The sequence below is a fragment of the Capra hircus genome, chromosome 1 (genome assembly GCF_001704415.2).
Source record: "Capra hircus breed San Clemente chromosome 1, ASM170441v1, whole genome shotgun sequence".
NCBI classification, from domain to species: Eukaryota; Metazoa; Chordata; class Mammalia; order Artiodactyla; family Bovidae; genus Capra; species Capra hircus.
In genome coordinates, this window is record NC_030808.1 from 118,373,389 (window position 1) to 118,394,105 (window position 20,717).

Here is a 20,717-nt window from a genome sequence, read left to right on the forward strand (position 1 = left end):
AACTCCCACATACTGCAAATAAAGATCCCACATGCTGCAATGAAGATCAAATATTCCACGTGCTGCAGCTAAGACCCAGAGCAGGTCAAATAAAAAAATATTTAAAAAACAAAGTGGCAGCGGAGGCAAAACCCCCAGAAATAAACAACTCTGAGTATGGTTACTATGCATGAATGGTTATGTTTCTCAAATGTCAAATGACTGAGAAACCAGCACTTTCCGAATAAGAAAGGCAAAATACATGTGTCAGAAAGCAACCAAGAGGTAAGAGATCGGAGTTCAAATCTTCCTCGTAGAATCCCATTGCCACATAGAATCAGAGACCACTGGCATTAATTCTTAAACGTAACTCCTTTCTATTGCCCACTAGTTGGATGACATTGGGAAGAATCTTGTGGATTTAATAATAAAATTTAACCCTTGTGGATTTAATTATAAAGTGACCATAAAGATTCTGTGACAGGGTGGAGGCTGAACCATTCACTCTATCGAGACTTCTTCCAACATTACAACCCATGCTTACATTGCTATTATCTTGATATAATCAAAAGTAATTTTCCCTGGAATTATTCTTGAGGGCACATTACACACATCAAATGGTTAGGAGAACTCACTGTAAGAGGCACATGACAACTGCTCATGTGCATGACGGGCAAAAAAGAAACTTGGGGAGTTTAAATATACCAAATGCCAGTTTTGCCCAACTTTTCATATGACCTTTGGGCATTGCTTAAAAGCAAATCATCTTAGAACTTGTCTGTGTACTTGAACAAAATTTAGCAAATCTTTATTGGGACCCAACTAAATACCTGACTGTGCTAGCTGTTGTGCCCTCAAAGAAGAAAGGATAGCCTGCTCTCTGGGACCCCAGCGGAGCTAGGCAGGCTGGTGACTGTGTGCATTAGTGCACCGTGGGCTGATTGGTACTCAGTGGGGGTGTGTTCAAGGACAAAGTAGGAGTGATGAGCCGGTCTGGGAGGTAGGCAGGGATGTGATGGGAGGTGTCACGGAAAAGTGATGACTTCACTAGCTTTGTCTAGGGAACAAGCTGAGGGGGATGGACCAGGGCAGGATGGAAGAACAGGGCCTTTCTGGCAGTGGGAGGACGGCATACATGAGACGTGAGATTGAGAACCAGTTCCAGTGTTCGGAGACCGGCAGTCCTTGTAGCGAGGTAAAAAACCCACTCTTTTCAAAGGTATTCATGGGATGAGATTGATTCCTGAGTGAATGAGGGAGATAAAAGTGAGCTTTTAATAACTGTGGGAACTCTAGTATTTAAAATTAGTCACAAAAAATAATAAAGGGATCTAGCATATATGGGAGTGAGGGAATCCCAGAGACGGAGATATAATGAATCATAAATGGAGTAGAGACATCCTGCCCAGGAGAGTGCATTGGTTGGTGAGAATAATAAGTAATAAGTAACATTTGTGGAGTGATTGTTAAATGCCAGGTGCTTCCTGCCTTAGACACATTGACTCACTTCATACATGGCAACTCTGTGATGTAGGTTCTGTTATTATCCTGTCTCAGAGGCCCTCTTCCTCACCCAGTCATTCCCCTTTTCTGCACTCATCACCAGTACACAATATATATTTTTAAGCACTATTTTAAAAATTTGTCTCTCTCCTTCTGATAGACTGCACTCTCCTTAAGAGCAGGAAGCTTTATTTATTGCCGCATCCCCAGCACTTAGAAGACATATTAGTAGCTCAATAAACACTGGTGAACGAATGAATGACAGAAAATGAGGTACAGAATTGTTGATAACTCACCCCAAATCAAATAGCCTGGCAGTGACAGGATCAAGGAGCAGTACTGTGGACTCTAAAACTCTGGAGTGAGACTGTGTGCTCAAAGGGAGGCAAAACAGACGTGAGGGTGGAGGGACTGGAGCACCAGCCCACTAAGAACAGGCTTGAGAGGTCATTGGTTCATTACTTTATTCACTCAATTTCCAGTAAAAATGTGTGGAGCACCTACTGTGCACCAGGCACTGGGGAAGCAAAAGTGGACAAAGCAGAAAGGGTTTCACAGTCAGAGGGGAAGAGAGGGGAAGAAACGGAAAAAGAAACAAGTGAATACACAGAATAATTTCAAGGATGACAACAGAACGGGGGTATGTGATATATGCACACATCTGGCCTCTGAGGTGATGTGTGAGCAGAATCCTACAGCCTGAAGCTCCAAAAGAAGATGAGGCTCAGAACTAGGAAGACAGGAAGGCAGTGCTGGTGGGAGAGCTATGGATGGGGGTTGGAGAGTTGAAAGAAACCCATGATGATAGCAGTTCTGCACAGGAAGCTGAGAGTTCACAGCCAGGAGGAAGGCCAGTGTCAACTTTTGGGCAGTGTCTGGCTAGGACCAGAGCCAAGTGGTTGAAGGAATTGTCTAGAAAACCATATCTGGTCTTAAGCCACAAATACAAACCAGAAAAGACCCTGCTTTAGGTTGCCCACAGAGGGATAGAAACAGAGGGTGCTCAAGAGCAAGAGACTCCATATTACAAGATAACTTTGTCAGCTTGAGCCTGGAAGTGCCTATAATGAATTGTGACATGTCCCCACAATTCATAAAGGCACTGTCTGATAGAGCAGAGATGCCATGGGAGGTGACAGTGGCCTTAAGAAAAAAAGTATTGTTGTTCAGTCATGTCTGACTCTCTGCAACCCCATGGATTGTAGCCCACCAGGCTCCTCTGTGCATGGAATTCTCCAGGCAAAAATACTGGTGCGGGTTGCCATGCTCTCCTTCATGGGTTCTTCTCAACACAGGTTAACATCTAATACAAATAATACTTAACCTGGGCTATGGACCGGACCAGTGATTCCAAAATCTTATGGAGTGAATATAAGGTCCACTTGAAATGTTTGTGAAACATGCAGATGACTGGCCCCAACCCTTGTTGTTCAGTTGCTAAGTTGTGTGTGGACTCTTTGAACCCCATGGATTGCAGCATGTCAGGCTTCCCTGTCTTTCACCATCTCCCGGAGTTCACTCAGACTCATGTCTGTTGAGTCAGTGATGCCATCCAACCATCTCATCCTCTGTCGCCCCCTTCTCCTCCTGTTCTCATTGTTTCCCAGCATCAGGGTCTTTTTCAATGAGTTGGCTCTTTGTACCAGGTGGCCAAAGAATTAGAACTTCTACTTCAGCATCAGTCCTTTGACCCTTACACTGACAAATTGCTGTTCAGTATGTCCAGCGAGGGACCAGAATATGTGTCTGCCAAGCAGGTGATCTCTGGACGGGCCACATCTTGAGAAACGTGGGACAGGATCCACAAATGAGCTTCAGGGAGTCCATGAATCCCCAGGAATGGAGTGAAAAATGTGTGTGTGTTAGTCGCTCAGTCATGTCTGACTCTTTCAGACTCTTTGTGAAAAATGTGTGTGTTTACATAAATGTATATTTCTTTTTCTGGGGAGAGTCCTTATCATTACAAGACTCAAAACTTAAGAACCACCAATTGAGTTCTGCCCTTTATCTTAGAGAGCAGGAAACACAGAGTCCCAGGAATATAAGCGACTCAACTGATCCTCAAAGTTGGCAGAGAGCAGAGTTGGGCTGTCACCCCAGATTTTCTCTTTCCAAGCCCCCTGCTCTCCTCTCTTTGCTCTGCTGACTATAAGGATGGAGGGAGAAGGAGGATGGGGATCTAAGCACATGGAGGCAAAGTCATCAAAGGATTGCTCACCTCCTTTGTGGCCACAGGTGGGATAGATCTGCAGAGTGTAGAGTTAGAACGGTGATGCCTCAGCAAAGGACCCAGTCGCTCACCTGCACCACCGCTCCACATTCTGACCCCTGTGGAATCCACCCCCAGCAGGACCTAAACCCATGACAGAGGGCATCCATGCCTGGACAGAGGGCATCCATGCCTGGACAGAGGGCATCCATGCCTGGTTGTTGGATAGATGGTGGTGATGGAGAGATGTTCTTCTTTTTTTTATTTTTAATGCTCCTTCTGCTTTGTTCATTTATTTAGTTTAATTTGGCTGTGCTGGGTTTTTGTTGTGGCATGCAGGCTTCTCTAGCCATCTTGTAGGCTTCATTGCTCTACAGCATATGGGATCATAGTTACCCTACCGGAGCTCAAACCTGCATCTACCTGCATTGGAAGTGGATTCTCTAGCCCTGGACCACAGGGAAGTCCTGTGATCATCTTATAAAGACCTGCCTTCCTATCCCTGAGCAAGTGGGTGATTCTGGGCTTCCCTGTCTGCACTCAACTCAGTTTTCCATTCATCTATTTCTTAGGCCAGTCTGAATATTCACCCTTTCTAGTATGCTCAGGACATGCTTCCTCTTGGATCCTTCTCCCAGTCTGGATCCCATGTCATTAACACCAGCTGGCTCTTCAGTTTTGACGTGTGTTCTGCCCTCTAGATCTGGTCCAAATCCTTTAAACCCTGGCCTCAGCCTGAGCTTCTAGATTCATCAGCTGGGTTCACCTTCCTCTTTTTTATTTAAAAAAAATTATCAACTTGCCTGACTTCAGGCTCTACTACAAAGCCACAGTCATCAAGACAGTATGGTACTGGCACAAAGACAGAAATATAGATCAATGGAACAAAATAGAAGGCCCAGAGATAAATCCACCCACCTATGGACACCTTATCTTTGACAAAGGAGGTAAGAATATACAATAGAGAATAAACAATCTCTTTAATAAGTGGTGCTGGGAAAACTGGTCAACCATTTATAAAAGAATGAAACTAGATCACTTTCTAACACTGCACACAAAAAGAAACTCAAAATGGATTAAAGATCTAAATGTAAGACCAGAAACTATAAAACTCCTAGAGGAGAACATAGGCAAAACACTCTCCGACGTAAATCACAGCAGGATCCTCTATGACCCACCTCCCAGAGTCATGGAATAAAAGCAAAAATAAACAAGTGGGACCTAATTAAACCTAAAGGCTTTTGCACAATGAAGGAAACTATAAGCAAACTGAAAAGACAGCCTTCAGAATGGGAGAAAATAATAGCAAATGAAGCAACTGACAAAGAATTAATCTCAAAAATATACAAGCAACTCCTGCAGCTCAGTTCCAGAAAAATAAACAACCCAATCAAAAAATGGGCCAAAGAACTAAAGAGACATTTCTCCAAAGAAGACATACAGATGGCTAACAAACACATGAAAAGATGCTCAACATCACTCATTATCAGAGAAACGCAAATCAAAATCACAATAAGGTACCATCTCACACTGGTCAGAATGGCTGCTACCCAAAAATCTACAAGCAATAAATGCTGGAGAGGGTGTGGAGAAAAGGGAACCCTCTTACTCTGTTGGTGGGAATGCAAACTAGTACAGCCACTATGGAGAACAGTGTGGAGATTCCTTAAAAAACTGGAAATAGAACTACCATATGACCCAGCAATCCCACTGCTGGGCATACACACTGAGGAAACCACAGTTGAAAGAGACAGTGTACCCCAATGTTCATCGTAGCACTGTTTATAATAGCCAGGACATGGAAGCAACCTAGATGTCCATCAGCAGATGAATGGATAAGAAAGCTGTGGTACATATACACAATGGAATATTACTCAGCCATTAAAAAGAATACATTTGAATCAGTTCTAATGAGGTGGATGAAACTGGAGCCTATTATACAGAGTGAAGTAAGCCAGAAAGAATACAGTATACTAATGCATATATATATGGAATTTAGAAAGATGGTAATGATAACCCTGTATGCGAGACAGCAAAAGAGACACAGATGTATAGAACAGTCTTTTGGATTCTGTGGGAGAAGGAGAGGGTGGGATGATCTGAGAGAATAGCATTGAAACATGTATAATATCATATGTGAAACAGATCACCAGTCCAGGTTCAATGCATGAGACAGGGTGCTAAGGCTGGTGCACTGGGATGGCCCATAGGGATGGGATGGGGAGGGAGGTGGGAGGGGGATTAAGGATGGGGAACACATGTAAACCCGTGGCTAATTCATGTCAATGTATGGCAAAAACCATTACAATATTGTAAAGTAATTAGAATCCAATTAAAATAAATAAAATTTAAAAAAAAATTTAGTTGGCTGTACCAGGTCTTAGCTGCAACACAAAGGATCTTTGGTTGCAGCATGTGGGATCCAGTTCCCTGACCAGGGATCGAACCCAGGCCCCCTACATTGGGAACATGGAGTCTTAGCCACTGGACCCCCAGGGAAGTTCCTCACTTTCCTCTTTTGAACTAACAATGCCTCATCTTGGCCTTTGGCCTCTATTTTGTATTCATTATTTTGTCCTGGTGATGGAGTCCCTGCAGTCCTGGCTCCACTTAGCCAATCAATCAGTCCTCCCCTTACCCACCTGGCCAGTGCCACCTGCTATTCAAGGGCTAGACTTATTCAGAATCCTATCCCTCCTTCTGTAAGATAATCAGACCAGAAAGTTCATCTAACATGCTTTCAGGCCTGCAAAAACTCATCTTGTTGGCAGACCACTGCTTGTCCTGTGCCCTCTTCAACTGGGTATGTTTCTCTCAGTAAACCCAGACTCTCTCAATCTTGCTTCCCCACTCCGCTTGCCAAGTCCTTTTATCTTCTGTTCCTTTGTTTTTCTTTCTTTCTTCTTTTTTATTCTTTTCCCAGGCTTTAGGTCTCTCTTGGCCCATGCTGGCATTGCTCTGCCCGACAGCAATACTCGGGAATAAAAAGATGCGCGCGATGCATCGGACATTCGCTGGTGTGGCTCGCCATCCTCTGCATTGTCGCTAATATTTTGCTTTACTTTCCTAATGGGGAAACCAAGTATGCTTCTGATAACCATCTCAGCCGCTTTGTGTGGTTCTTCTCTGGTATCCTGGGAGGGGGCTTGCTGGTAAGTCGTTCAGAAATCATTACAGCCTTGAAAAAGAAAAATTTCTTTCCTGTTAGATGAGATGTTTTCATGGAAAGTTTTCTATAAAGCATGTTTCCAAATCCAGGATTTTTGTTCATTCTTATTTTGAAAACTTATCAAGGAACGTTAAGATCGGTATAGGGCATTCATTTTACTAGAGGTTGGTTCACAAAATCCCCATTTCAACTATCTTTTTGCTAAATTCCCTTTGTATTGACTAATGCCACCTTTGTGTTGGTGCCAGATTTGTTTTGGAGGCAGATGTCTGGGAAGGCTGAACAGTAGGTGTGTCCTGCTGAGCACACCAGAGGCAGAGGAAAGAAGGCAACCCTGTCATTTTCCCAACAGCCTCCTTAAATCTGTGAGTGATGGCTCCTACACCCTTTAACAGACAGGGACAGGAGCTTACAACTCCAGAGACTGCTTCAGGTCTCAGATTAAATCAGCACAGAGGTGGAAGTGAACACAGAGGCCTCAGCCTGGAAGCCGTCCAGAGAGCTGCGTGGAGCAGACTTGCAGCCTCCACCAGGGCTGTCACACGGCGGTCGCTTGGCATTTACTGGAAAGTTGAATTAGACTTTCCTGTGGATTTTCTTTTTTTTTAATCCTGTGAAGGAGTTACACAGTGAATTCCTTGTGGAGGATTAATCATCTTCTCTCTCGCCTATAACAGAGGCTGTTTCTCAGGTCCTGCCCCTGGTTTCCTTTGTCCCAAGGATTTCATTTGGAGGGCGGGACATTCTCTCCCTACCAACCCTCCGGCTCCCCCCCCCACCCCCCCGCAACTGGAGCCTGCAATCAGGACCAATGAAAACCAAGTACCTCATCCACCGGTGGTGACTAAGAACTCAGAGTATTTAAGAGGTTGCAGGAATGGGCTGAGAACTGTTTCTGCTTTCTCCCGCAGACGGGGCACGCTCTCATCTGATCAAGGCCATCACCGAGCCCAGCCGCGGAGTAAAGGGAGGGCGGACATAAACTCCACCACCATGTGCTACGGAAGATGCGCGCGATGCATCGGACATTCGCTGGTGTGGCTCGCCATCCTCTGCATTGTCGCTAATATTTTGCTTTACTTTCCTAATGGGGAAACCAAGTATGCTTCTGATAACCATCTCAGCCGCTTCGTGTGGTTCTTCTCCGGTATCCTGGGAGGGGGCTTGCTGGTAAGTCGTTCAGAAATCATTACAGCCTTGAAAAAAATTTCTTTCCTGTTAGATGAGATGTTTTCATGGAAAGTTTTCTATAAAGCATGTTTCCAAATCCAGGATTTTTGTTCATTCTTATTTTGAAAACTTATCAAGGAACGTTGAGATCAGTATAGGGTATTCATTTTACTAGAGGTTGGTTTACAAAATCCCCATTTCAACTGCCTTTTTGCTAAATTCTCTTACTTTACAGCTGGAAACAGAGGCTAGCTTTTCAATCAGATTTGAGAACCTCTAGAGTTTCTAGCCCTGCAGCCAGTACTCATTTCACATCCGCTCTGGGAAACGGGGAGGAGTCCGATAGTTCTCTGTCTAAATCAACAGAGTTTTGGAAAAAAATACTTTGCTGTTTGTTCTCAAGCATCTGTGACAGGGAAAAATAATGAATTGTGAGAGTGCTGCTATTTAGAAAGGACTATATATTTTCTCCTTTATGTAAGCCTGGGGTGTGGCGTTTAGGGAAAATCCTTCAGTTAGCAGCAAATCATGGTCTGAAGCTAATAGTGGAATGTGTTGTTTTTTCCAAAGTTTGTTTTTAAGTGAAGTGAGAGGAATTTGCCTGCCAGCCTGGGTGCTGAAAGTATTAGCTTCGACCATAGCCTGGAAAGAATGCGGGCAAACTTGGGTTTGCCACTTTGAAATGCTGGGATTGAGAATTTTGAAGAGAAGTTTTATGGAACTGCTAATACCATACAGAATATTTTTCTTAGTCCAGTAAAGGATATTTAAACTTAATACACTAACTCTGGTATGGCAAATCTGCTTTGAATTTAAGCATTACTATCATGCTAACATAATCACTTTTTTTTTTCTCCCACTAGTTCTCAAGTCAGTTTTTGTCTTGTTTTGTTTCACTGAGGTATAGTTAATTTCATAATCATTTGTCTTTAATACAATACCTTGCTTGTTTAAACTTCTTTTGATCTTGAACTCAAAGGGTTTCAAGCTCATTTTAAGAGCTTTATTGTGACATTACAACCATGCAATGGTGTCTTCAGTGAAGCAGTGCACCTTTACTCTACTGAGTTTTCTTCTCTCTTGTTTATAAAATTTTTTTTTAGTTATTCTCTTAAAGTTTTGTTGTTCTCCTCCATGCTTTACAAGGGTAAACAAACCAACCAACCAACAGATTTAAAGATAGGGTTTAATATTTTCAAAACAGTTTGCATCTGGAACTAAGTTATGAACTCTTATGGAATTAACACATTTATGGGTTATTATTTTACCCCTCCCATGCTATATCCTGACCCTACCTAACGTGACAGACTACATAAAAATAATCAGATATTACACTTTAAAGGTTTTTCTCTTCTCAGAGTTTATGTTCTCTGAGATATTTGCTCAGCCTAAGCCAAAGACGTTCAGCAATATCAGAAAGAAAAATGTTTTACCAAAAGATGCTTAGATTGACTGACCCTTATGGACCCGGGGAAAGTCAATGATTTCGATTTGCATGCTTTCTAACCAGATGTTCCTGCCAGCATTCACCTTCATTGGGCTGGAACAGGAAGACTGCTGCGGGTGCTGTGGCCATGAAAACTGTGGCAAAAGATGTGCGGTAGGTCCTCCCGCTCTGGTGGGGAAATGGTCCCTGAGGGGTAGCTGCGATGTTCTGTGCCTCACTTCTGGTGGTCCTCCCTTCCCTAGATGCTGTCTTCTATACTGGCTGCACTCATTGGAATTGGAGGCTCTGGCTACTGTGTCATTGTGGCTGCACTGGCCTTAGAGGAAGGACCAAGATGCATGGATGCCAGTGGCCAGTGGAACTATACCTTTGCCAGCACAGAGGGAGAGTAAGTGATTGTACCCAATAAGGCTGCACATTCTTATCCACCACGCGTGTGTAGTAGTAAACCCACCAGATTAAAAAGGCATCAACCATTCATTCATCCATCCTCTTGCCAGGTTTATTCTCACTGACTGGGGGACAATTCAGGCAATGGGTATCAGAGGATGGATTCCCATTCTCTGACCCAGAGAAGCTTTTTAATGGATTCACTGGCTCAGTCCTCTTGATGACATGTGAAGGGACTTCCACTATTGCTCCTCTTTTACAGATGAGGGTATGGAGGCCCAGGGAGATCAAGTAACTTATCTAAAGTCACATTGCTAAGATGTGACAGTCAGGATTTGAACCCAGGCAGCCTAGCTATAGAGCCTGTGTTTGTATCGTGTGTATACTATACCAGAGCAATTGTCTGATTCTACTATTTAGAAGAAAATCTTATGGAATCCTTATAAAGCACCAGTGAAAGCCATATGGATTTAACCACAGCCCAGGGTCAATCACACTACCAACACACACACACTCACATATAACATAGCAATTATGTATAATACACCCTTTATTCAAAGTGGTCAGGCTGTATAAGACAGCTCTTATTCATGACTTTAACATTGGGAAAATCCAAATGGCTCCACTGTTTTATGCTGATACTGTATTACTTGTCTATTATTGAGAAAAGGACAGAAATAGCTGATAGAATCTGATGTACATAATGATAAATGAATGACATACTGAATTTTGAAAGCTTTAGTCATGGGATTCATGAGTGAAAATAATATGAATCATGAATTTGAATTGCTCATATACTTTCAGAAATGTTTGTCTCTCATGAATTTTGTGGCATGAAGTGATATCTTAAGATCATGAATATGGAATTGGATCGATCCTAAGTTCAATTCCAATGGCAACCCACTCCAGTACTCTTGCCTGGAAAATCCCATGGACAGAGGAGCCTGGTGGGCTGCAGTCCATGGGGTCTCAAAGAGTTGGACACGACTGAGCGACTTCACTTTCACTTTTCACTTTCATGCATTGGAGAAGGAAATGGCAGCCCACTCCAGTGTTCTTGCCTGGAGAATCCCAGGGATGGCAGAGCATGGGGAGCTGCCATCTATGGGGTCGCACAGAGTCGGACTCGACTGAAGCGACTTAGCAGCAGCAGCAGCAACAGAGTTCAATTCCAGCTCTGAATTTACTGTCTCAGTAACTAGAAAAAGGTGAATTGAGCTCTCTGCATCTCAGTTATTTTATCTGTAAAATAAAACCAATGACAGTTGTCAGGATAAGTTACTATATGTAAAATATTTGTCACAAAAGCTGACAGAATGAGCACTGCCATCTTATTACAGCTTGCAATGGGTACAGCCCAATGATAGCTTCTGAATGAAAACAGTGCTCACTGGAATTTGAAATTTTGGTGTTTAAAATTGTTATTGATCATGATTTCTCGGATCATACTTTTCATGCTTTGTTCTGAATATACTGAATGTACCAGTAGAAACTGGTTACTCCTGTATTCAAAAACATGTGATCTACCACACAAACCCACCTCTAAAAAAACATTATGATTCATCCAAGGAGAGGTGATTCATCAGCTATAAAGTTAGAGGAAAGTTTATAGCTGATTATTCTATCTCCCCTCTCATGGATCCAATCAACTTCTGCAAGAAACTTCCAGTTTCTATGTCATTCCACATTTCTACTTCTTCAGAGATTTCAGCATGGGAAATAACAAGCCAGTGGTTAGTTGCTTAATAGCCAAGTAGAGCCAAAGAACTGTTTTCCATTGTGTCCTGAAATTATGGATTTTTGTTAAATACAGGGTCAGAAGAACAGAATTTTTTCATAATCAATCATAATTCCATCAATCAAATCGAATTTCTGACTGGCTCCATTGACCATTCCAAAATGAGGGCTCTAATCCCCAGTCCCTTTGTTCTGTTGTGGTAGGAAGACATTACAAGGAAAGAATTACTCCAGATCTCTGAATGGGATTAAGTTAATCCTAGAATTTCCCATATGATTGAATCCTATTTTATTAAGGTTATGTATATTCAGATAATGACTCCAGTATGGTTTGCTGAGGCTTCCCTGGTGGCTGAGTGGTAAAGAATCTGCCTACAATGCAGGAGATATGGGCTCAATCCCCTGGAGAAGAAAATGGCAACCCACTCCAGTATTCTTGCCTGGAGAATCCCACAGACAGAGGAGCTTGGCAGGCTATAGTCTATGGGGTTGAAAAAGAGTTGGACATGACTTAGCAACTAAACAATAGCAGACGGTTAGCTAACATTTCACAGAATGACTTCAGATTGCTATTTGTCATTCAATTCCTTCTTCCATTGTGTTGAATACTTACTATGGACCAGATGCTGGTCTAGGGACTGAATAGACAGTGATGAACAGCTCTAGTTCCTGCCTTCATGGAGCTCAGACTTGTGGACTAGATACATAAGCAACTCTTCTCCTTTGCCCAAGTTACGTGTCCTTCCTCTGTGACCCTTTGACACTTAGTTTACCTGATCAAGATATCGGTTGCTTTCAGATTGCCTATCATTCCTTCTCTTAAGAAATGCTTTTCCAGGACAGAGTTCAGTCTATTCTATCCCTAGACTTGTCTAGATGTCTAACTCACACTGAGTGCTCAACAGTCTTTGCTGAATTTTCTATTAATTATTGCAACAAGATCTGGGCTAAATTCCTTATTCTGCAGAAAGACTTGGATTGGAAGCATCTGATATAAGGCATTGAATTAATGTTTTTTTTTTCTAAATGAAAAAACATGGCCCAGAAGTATGTTTATGAGACATCCCATTGGTGTGGCTGTGTGTCAGAAGTTTCTCTTTTTATCCACAGTTACCTCCTGGATAGCTCCACATGGTCCCAATGCGTCGAACCCAAGCATATAGTGGAATGGAATGTCTCTCTGTTTTCGATCCTCTTGGCACTTGGTGGGATTGAATTCATCTTGTGTCTCATTCAAGTAATAAACGGAATGCTTGGAGGTGTCTGTGGTTATTGTTCCTCTCGCCAACAGGTAAGAATCTGTGTAACAATGCACCATTGTTTTCATCCTAGAGACAAGAAGATAAAAATTGAACCCTGCTCAACCTACTAGTGTTTATTCCATTTTTGTGGAAAAGCATTTACAGCAGTGGGTTTTCTTTTTAACTGTTTACTTTATACTGGGGTAGAGCCAATTAACAGTGTTGTGATGGTTTCAGGTTGACAGCAAAGGGACTTAGTCATATATATACATGTATCTCTTCTCCCCCAGACTCCCTTCCCGCCTAGTTTGCCATATAACACTGAGCAGAGTTCCTTGTGCTATATAGTAGGACCTTGTTGGATATCCATTTTAAACATAACAGTATGTATGTATTGACCCCAAACTCCCTAACTATCCCTTCCTTCATTGGGTTTTGCTCTCAATGGTAAGCTTCCTTGAGAGTCACAGTTACTGAGTTATCTTGGTTCTTTGTAGTTGGCTCTGTGTAAATAAGACAATATCACCCATAGACAAGGTGCTTCTTCAGGGATCTAACCCACTACCCCTTTCGCTACCCCTGCTCAGACTGCAGAGACACAAAAGAAATGTTCTCTCTCTGCCTGCTCTAACATTCCCAACTAGTATACACAAGTAACTGCTATCACCCATTGCCCTAGGCATCCTGTTAAACCCCTGTTCCAGAAGAGCCTATGATGCAGAGATTAAGCAAAGATTCTAAGATTACCTAGTCAGGAAGCAACAGGCTTCAAATGCCACGGCTCCTGCTCTTAACCTGTATGCAGGACTTGCCGTTCTGTTGGGTTTCTACAGTTCCTTCCTAATAAGGAGTCACAAAAATACCCAAATAGCTAAGCATAGAGAATCACTAGTAGCCTTTGAATAACAGCTTATTAAAAACCTTTCACTGTGAAAGAAAACCAGGAAGCGCTTGTTTCCTGGGGATGTGATTTGGAAAAGAAATATGCATTTGTTAGTAGTGGGGAAAGTTCTTGTTTTTATATTTTTGTAAAAAAACATATATTACTGAACTGATAGAAGTCCAGCTTTGGTCAGATTTGGGGGAAAGGGAGGGTTGTTTTATGTCTTGTTCTGTAAAGCAGGATTAGGAAAACTGAAACTTACTTAATTTGTATTTTCCTAACCATTTACTTCTCTGGTTCAAGGTTTCCTAACTTTATTTGAAAGTAAGACAAAGCCTAAGCCTAATGAAAAATGAAAACCCCATGGCTATCATGAAAAGTTTTGCTCTAAATAGATGGAAACTTTCTATAATTTTGAGGGGAAGCTAAAATAAAAATCTAGATGTCCTTATCAGGCAAATACAGCAAGATTAATAATTGCTTTGGGAGCCTGCCAAATTTCCGAGAAAACAGCAGAGTGGAAAACTTTCAATATGGAATTGTTTCCAGGCAATACGGTTGGGCAGAGGCAAAGAAGGCTCTTGGGATTACTATAATATAACCTATCTTTAGCCTTGAGTTTCCTACAAGGCAAGAGTATAAACTGGGTGAGACCCCATTGTACTTCAGCACTGGTGCATTTTGGAGACAGGTATTCACCTGCCAAAGCAGGATCCCTGGCTCAGGAAGATATCCTGGAGAAGGAAATGGTAACCCACTCTGTTTTTCTTGCCTGGAGAATTCCATGGACAGAGGAGCCTGGCTGGAGTCAAACAAGACTTAGTGATTAAACAACAATATAATGTGTCAATGACTAAAATTGCTATAGTGGTTTGGCAGAATGACACTCTTCCAGGTTAAGGGAGCCAAGAGTTCTACTGGGTTTCCCAGTTACTATAGGGGTGGTTTCTTCCCAGACACTGCAGGTCAGATCTGTTATGTTTGTTTGCAAGACAAAAGACAGTTTCAAAGAGCAAGATTTTTAGTATAGATTGGTCAACTCTGTATGTAGCATTTAATTCAAAAGTTGCCCACATTGAGTTGGCACCAATGTAAAACTCCCATGACATTATCTCTTAAATCCTTGAGGTTAAAAACCCACCGGAACATATAAAAGCCAGCCAGGCCTTGTAAGCTGCACTTTCCACGGCCTCTTTCTTCAGCTTTTACTTGGGAAGGACAATGGTCCGGTTTGTTTAGGAAACATTTTATGAGCATTGTCTAAGCTCTCATTGTTGTTGGCCCAACCCCTGCTGAAGCTGAGATTGGTCTGCTTTATGTTTGCTTAAAACAGATTTAAAGCACCGAAATGTCATCACTGTTTGTTTAGCCTGATCAGAACCTGATACTTATTTCATTTTCTTTACAGCAATATGACTGCTAGAAGAACTACCCCAAGACAAACCCAAAATCTTCCTCTGTGTCACTGTAATTTATATATTTTACTTGTATTAATTTGTAAAACTTTATACTAGTGTATCATACACTACGTGTTCTACTTTTATAAGTGTGTATAAAGACTGGCATCTTCTCTAGACACTGGTGTTTGAACTTAGCAGAGAAATTCTGTTTTTTTTTTAAGAGTAAGAAAATAAACCACACTCTGGAGTTAATTTAACAGACTGACAGTGTCCAGCCTACTTGAGATAAACTCTGGCTGAAATCATGTTTTTGAGAAACATTACAATGATAAATATCACATTCCAGTTGCTATTCTATATATTTATATGTGCATGTGTTTATTAAATGAAAGATTTCTAGTTGCTTTTTTAAAGACCATTAAGGAGAAAATCCAACAACCTGAAAAGATATATTTTTTCACTGTTTATATGGTGTTTCCCATTTGTATACAAAGCTCTAACAAGGGGCCTTTTGAACTGACTCATGTTATGAAACAGACATGTAATTCCCCAGGTTGGGGGTTGAGGGGCAGATTGAGAATACTTGAATCTAAATGAATGAGTCAAAATAGGCAAAGCAGTGAGTTATTACAAGGACGACCAAATCCTGGATTTTTATGACATGTGGAAAACTTTTTGGCCTTCAAAGACAAGACTGAGGATCGTGGATGTAAAAAGAGAAAGGCCTGGACAAGAAGAAAGATGGGAAATGGAATAAAGCAGTTGATCATCATGGGAATATAGGGAAGGAGGGGTGGGAGGACCATGAGGAAATACCCCCAAATTTACTTGTTTCAGTACAGCAAATAAAGTATTCACTACCATTTTGTTGTTTGGTTTCATCGTCCTTTGTTTCATGTTCCTCTTTTTTTCTTCCTGGTTTTTTTTTTTTGTTTTCAGTCTGCAGATTGTATGGCCTCCATTGCTAGGGGCTTTGTGTCTTCTGGTTTCTTGATCACTTTCTCTTCTTCAGCCTCTTTCTCCTTTTCTATCTTCCTCTGCTATCCATGCATTTGGGCCATCTACCTCATCATGCAACTTTCCTTTGCCTTGGGTGCTCCAGACAGCAGGCTCCTCTGGAGGTAACAGATGTTTTCTCGCTTTACATCTCGCATCTGTTATATTGTTAGGTTCTTTCAAGTGACAAGAGTCCCCTGCCCTACTGGGAATTATATACAGAAACTGTCTGCATTTGGTGTTTACTGGCCTAGGCAACAGACAAACTAGTTAGTTAATAAAGAAGCCTCACTGGCTGTTAGACAGCAGAGCTCCTCCTGAGACCAAGGTCTCCTTCTAATCTTTCTTGTACCTTGGTCTTTCAGGCAGTCTGCTGAAGGTTATGGACTCTTTTGAAGAATACTGTTTAAAATGCAAAAAACAAAGACATAGGATAAGAAAGTAAACCCAGATACTGACTATTTTAACAAAACATTTTTTAAAATCATAAGATAGTTGTCTTGCAAGGCAGCTCCATCACACCAGCACCTGTAGACAGGAAAACAGTGATCAAGAGTGATGTAGCAGTGGGCTAAAGGGGGGTGTCTAAGAACTACTGTACTTCTTTATTAATTTATTTGGCTGCATGGGGTCTTCATTTCAGCATGTAGGATCTTTAGCCCTGGTGTGTAGGATTTTTAGTTGTGACATATAAACCCTTAGGTGAAACATGTGGGATCTAGTTCCCTGACCAGGGAGCAAACCTGGGTCACCTGCATTGGGAGCATGGAGTCTTAGCCACTGGACTACCAGGCAAGTCCCCAAACTACTGTACTTTTGAAATACAATTCCAATTGAAATGATATTTTGAGATATATCCAACAATTTCTATGTGATACAAAATGATGTGTAATTTTGTGTTGTTCAAAGTACAATCAGTATCCTGATTCTGCTGTGACTTCTTCCATGCAGTCACAACAAAGGATATATTAATACTAAATTTTCATTAGAGGTTAATAAAAACAATGATAAAATTTGTTTCCATCCAAGTTTAACAACTTCTTTCACCATAGATAGCAATCCATGGTCCTCTTAGGAGTCCTTAGGCACTAGGTTACCCAGGTGGCGCTAGCAGTAAAGAACCCACTTGCCCATGCAGGAGACATAAGAGATACAGGTTAGATCACTGGGTTGGGAAGATTCCCCTGGAGGAGAGCATGGCAACCCACTGCAGTATTCTTGCCTGGAGAATCCCTTGGACAGAGGAAACTGACAGGTTACAGTGCATAGGGTCGCAAAGAGTTGGACACGATTGAAGCGACTTAGCATGCACACGCATAAGAACTCCTGCAACAGAAAGAGAAAAACAAATATCATATATTAACATATGTATATGGAATCTTAAGAAATGGTAAGATGATCCTATTTGTAAGACAGGAGTAGAGATACAGACGCAGAGAGTGAACGTGTGGACACGGGGGGAGGAGAGAGTAGGAGAGATGGAGAAAGGAGCATCGACATATACACACTACCGTGTGCCAAATAGATTTATAAAGCAGTTAGACTCCAACTGAAAGAGATAAACAAAGACCTAAAAAAAGAACCCCTACAACAGAGGATCCAAAAAAGAGGCATAAAGACCCACTGATTAAGCACTTTTCCCCCCTAAATCTATCCTCAAAGGAAACGGCAATAACGCTTATTAATCATGACAGTAATAATAGCAACTCAACTGAGTTCCTTCAACATATTCATTACTCTGCTTAGTTTCTACACGTATTGTTTCCCTGAAATCTCTTAACAGAGAGGTGGTGCATGTCTCTGAGGTGGTGCATGTCTCCCGTTTATAGAGTCGAAGGTCAGAGAGGTTGACTAGTCTGCCCCATGTCACATTTTGCAAGTGAAGAAACCATGCTTAAATCCAGGCCAGTCTAACATGAAAACCCACTAGTTTCCTTTGCCCTCTCCTCTTTCTCTGCTGTCCCTGCCCAGATGCTGGAGTCTTATCTCTGGAACTCAGACTCTTTCCCCACCAGAGGGGGCTTTGGCAGGCTCCTGTGACCCTTTGGAAAAGGGTCTCATTGGAAAATGAAACTCATTGGAAAATACTCTGATGCTGGGAAAGACTGAAGGTAGAGGAGAAGAGGGAAGCAGAGGATGTGATGGTTGGATGGCATTACAGTTCAACAGACATGAACTTGGGGCAAACTCTGGGAGATGGTAAGGGACGGAATCCTGGCATGCTGCCATCCGTGGGGTCTCGAAGAGTCAGATACTACTTGGCAACTGAACAACAAATGTGACCCTTAAGTCATCCCCCTCAGAGCCCAAATCTGAGTGGCTCAAAGTTTCTCCTAGTTTGTAGATCCTTTAACAGAAATTGTCCGGAGGAAATAGCTTACACAGATTCCCTTCTACCCTAGTTTATTTCTATTCATAGCTCATATTCTGCATCTGTCATATTCTAAACCCCTCAGTTTGGCTGGGAAATCCCCCAGGAACTATACTGAAACAGCTTATTATCACCTGGCAACATGAAAACAAAAATTTCTGTAGAAACTGAGTCACCTGAATAGCACATATGGATTCAAGGTTAGATAGTTTTCTCTGAGGATCATTTCACTGTGGTTACCAAATTTACAAGCCAACACTTGCATCAAGGAAACCTCTTAAACTGAAATCTAAGGAAATTGATAGGCTGTACCTTCACTACAATTTGGTTTTTGTAGGTGTGTGAGAGCTCTTCAATTATGTTTTCTCTGACACTTAATGCTAGTGGGAATGGGTATGGGACTTGGTGCAACTTTTCAGAAAGGTGACAATCTAGAAAGTCTGCCCATCCTTTTTAACCCAATATTTTTGCGTTTAGAAATTCAAGAGGCTCATCAAAGATGTTCAGTTTCCAGGAATAATTTTGGGAGTATTGTTTATACCTAGAAAACTGACAAGACCCTTAGTGTTTGACAACAAGGAACTGGTTTGATAAAACATAGTCAGCACAGTAAAATTTTATGCGTATTTATAGTTATAGCATATATGTATACATACTAAAAAGTTTTTTGGATCAGATTCTCAGTGACGTTGGTTTTAATTCATTTTGCTTATCTGTACTTACTGAAATGTCTTCCATAAACACATATTACTTTTGGAAAGAAAACAAAAAAGAGAAAAGAAAGACTCAGTCCTAAAATTTGGGGAGCAGTCCACAGTCTTTAAAAGACAGTCCCCAAGTGTATGAGAAAACCATTTTTCTTGTGGGAGAACAGAAGAGTCACTCCATGGTAAATACTGGAGAATAATTGTGCCTGCAATTAAGTAGAGGGATGGGCCAGGTGAGACAAGCAATAACCACAGGCTAAAAATAATACAGGGAAGCCGTAATTTCCACTCTGTATTTGGGAAACGTAAGCACACAACATCTACTTAGTCTAGCTACTACATGAGATTTTTCTAATAAATATCGAATATATACCTTTTTTTGTTCATTTTAAAAGTGAAAGTAATGAAAATCTCTACTTTGAGAGGACATTTTGTAGCACAGCCTGAGTTTTTCTCACTTCACTTCTCTGAGATGAGAGGAAGATTAACAACAGCCTAGGTTTAAAGGACTTGGCCCAGCCTGGTTTGTGAAAATGACCCAACATGTCTTAACAAGTAGAGGAATTGAGTCATCTACCCAAGGCTAGTACACATGGTTCTTCCTTCTCTTTTCACATGAAATATTTTTGTGGGTATGAGTCTTTGTTAATTTAGATACTTATTTCGATTATTGCATTACAGAAGTCTACTAGGCCTTTCTGGAGCTGGGTTTCATGTGAACTCTTGGAATTGAGTAACCAATCTCTCGCACTCTTCCTCTCTCTCTCACACACATATACACACACTTGCCACATACATATATATGTTTTCTGGCAGTCTGGTGAAGCTTATGGACTCACTTGCATAAAACAAAGACATAGGATGACAAAATAAACGCTGATATCTGACTATCTTATCAAAATATTTTTAAAAATTATAAGATAGTTGTCTTTGATAGACAGCTTTTTCACAGCCAATTAGAAGGAACAGACTACTGCAAATGAGATGCCGTGGGTGAATCTCATAAATAAGGAGAGCAGAAACCTTCTGTGCTACCCCCTTCCCCAATTTTGTCTACAAGATTCTGGTTGTAATCTTGACTGAGGTAGCCAAATCTTTAAAATAGAGGAAGAGGTGGTGAGTCCTCTTATACAATATGTCACATATTAGGTTTTTATAGGAACAACACTATTAAGTCCCCAAGAGGGGCTGTTTCAAGATGTCAGTATCCACAAGTTGCATCCTGGAAGTGGAAGACTCTGTGTCAAGTGTTTCACTTGCTAATTTTCACCATAATCCCCTTTGTAACATGTGTACAAATATCACTGATTCGTGTGCAGGGTTTATGGTCAATTGCAGTGATCTCCCCTGTCTCAGCTGGAGACAATGCTAGAAGGGTTTGAGAGTAAAACTGAGGTCACCAGGCTGAGATCTCTCTCAGTACCTGACTCCGTGTCGTTTAGGGCAAACCTTTAAAAGCAATAGCTTTATTTTTTTTTATTTTTATTTATTTATTTAAAAAATTTATTTATTTTT

At 41.4% G+C, this 20,717-nt stretch overlaps 1 protein-coding gene across 2 annotated transcripts; it reads left to right on the forward strand.

Annotated features, from left to right (window-relative positions):
• On the forward strand, nucleotides 1,156–15,991 carry TM4SF1 (transmembrane 4 L six family member 1). Of its 2 annotated transcripts, none has more exons than XM_005675457.3 (6): nucleotides 1,156–1,174; nucleotides 7,772–8,030; nucleotides 9,541–9,630; nucleotides 9,720–9,865; nucleotides 12,715–12,895; nucleotides 15,137–15,991. In XM_005675457.3, the coding sequence occupies exons 2-6, from the start codon at nucleotides 7,854–7,856 to the stop codon at nucleotides 15,149–15,151; spliced, it is 609 nt and encodes a 202-aa protein (XP_005675514.1). In that variant the 5' UTR covers nucleotides 1,156–1,174; nucleotides 7,772–7,853; the 3' UTR covers nucleotides 15,152–15,991. The 2 variants fall into 2 exon arrangements, with proteins under 2 accessions (XP_005675514.1, XP_013821274.1); XM_013965820.2 differs by lacking the exon at nucleotides 1,156–1,174 and adding an exon at nucleotides 7,537–7,551.

What these genes read in the sequence shown, in the direction of transcription:
- TM4SF1 (XM_005675457.3), top strand. Translation starts at nt 7,854, where the DNA reads ATGTGCTACGGAAGATGCGCGCGATGCATCGGACATTCGCTGGTGTGG. An exon ending in TCCTGGGAGGGGGCTTGCTG is followed by an intron (nt 8,031 to 9,540) that starts GTAAGTCGTTCA and finishes CTTTCTAACCAG; the next exon opens with ATGTTCCTGCCAGCATTCAC. An exon ending in ACTGTGGCAAAAGATGTGCG is followed by an intron (nt 9,631 to 9,719) that starts GTAGGTCCTCCC and finishes TCCCTTCCCTAG; the next exon opens with ATGCTGTCTTCTATACTGGC.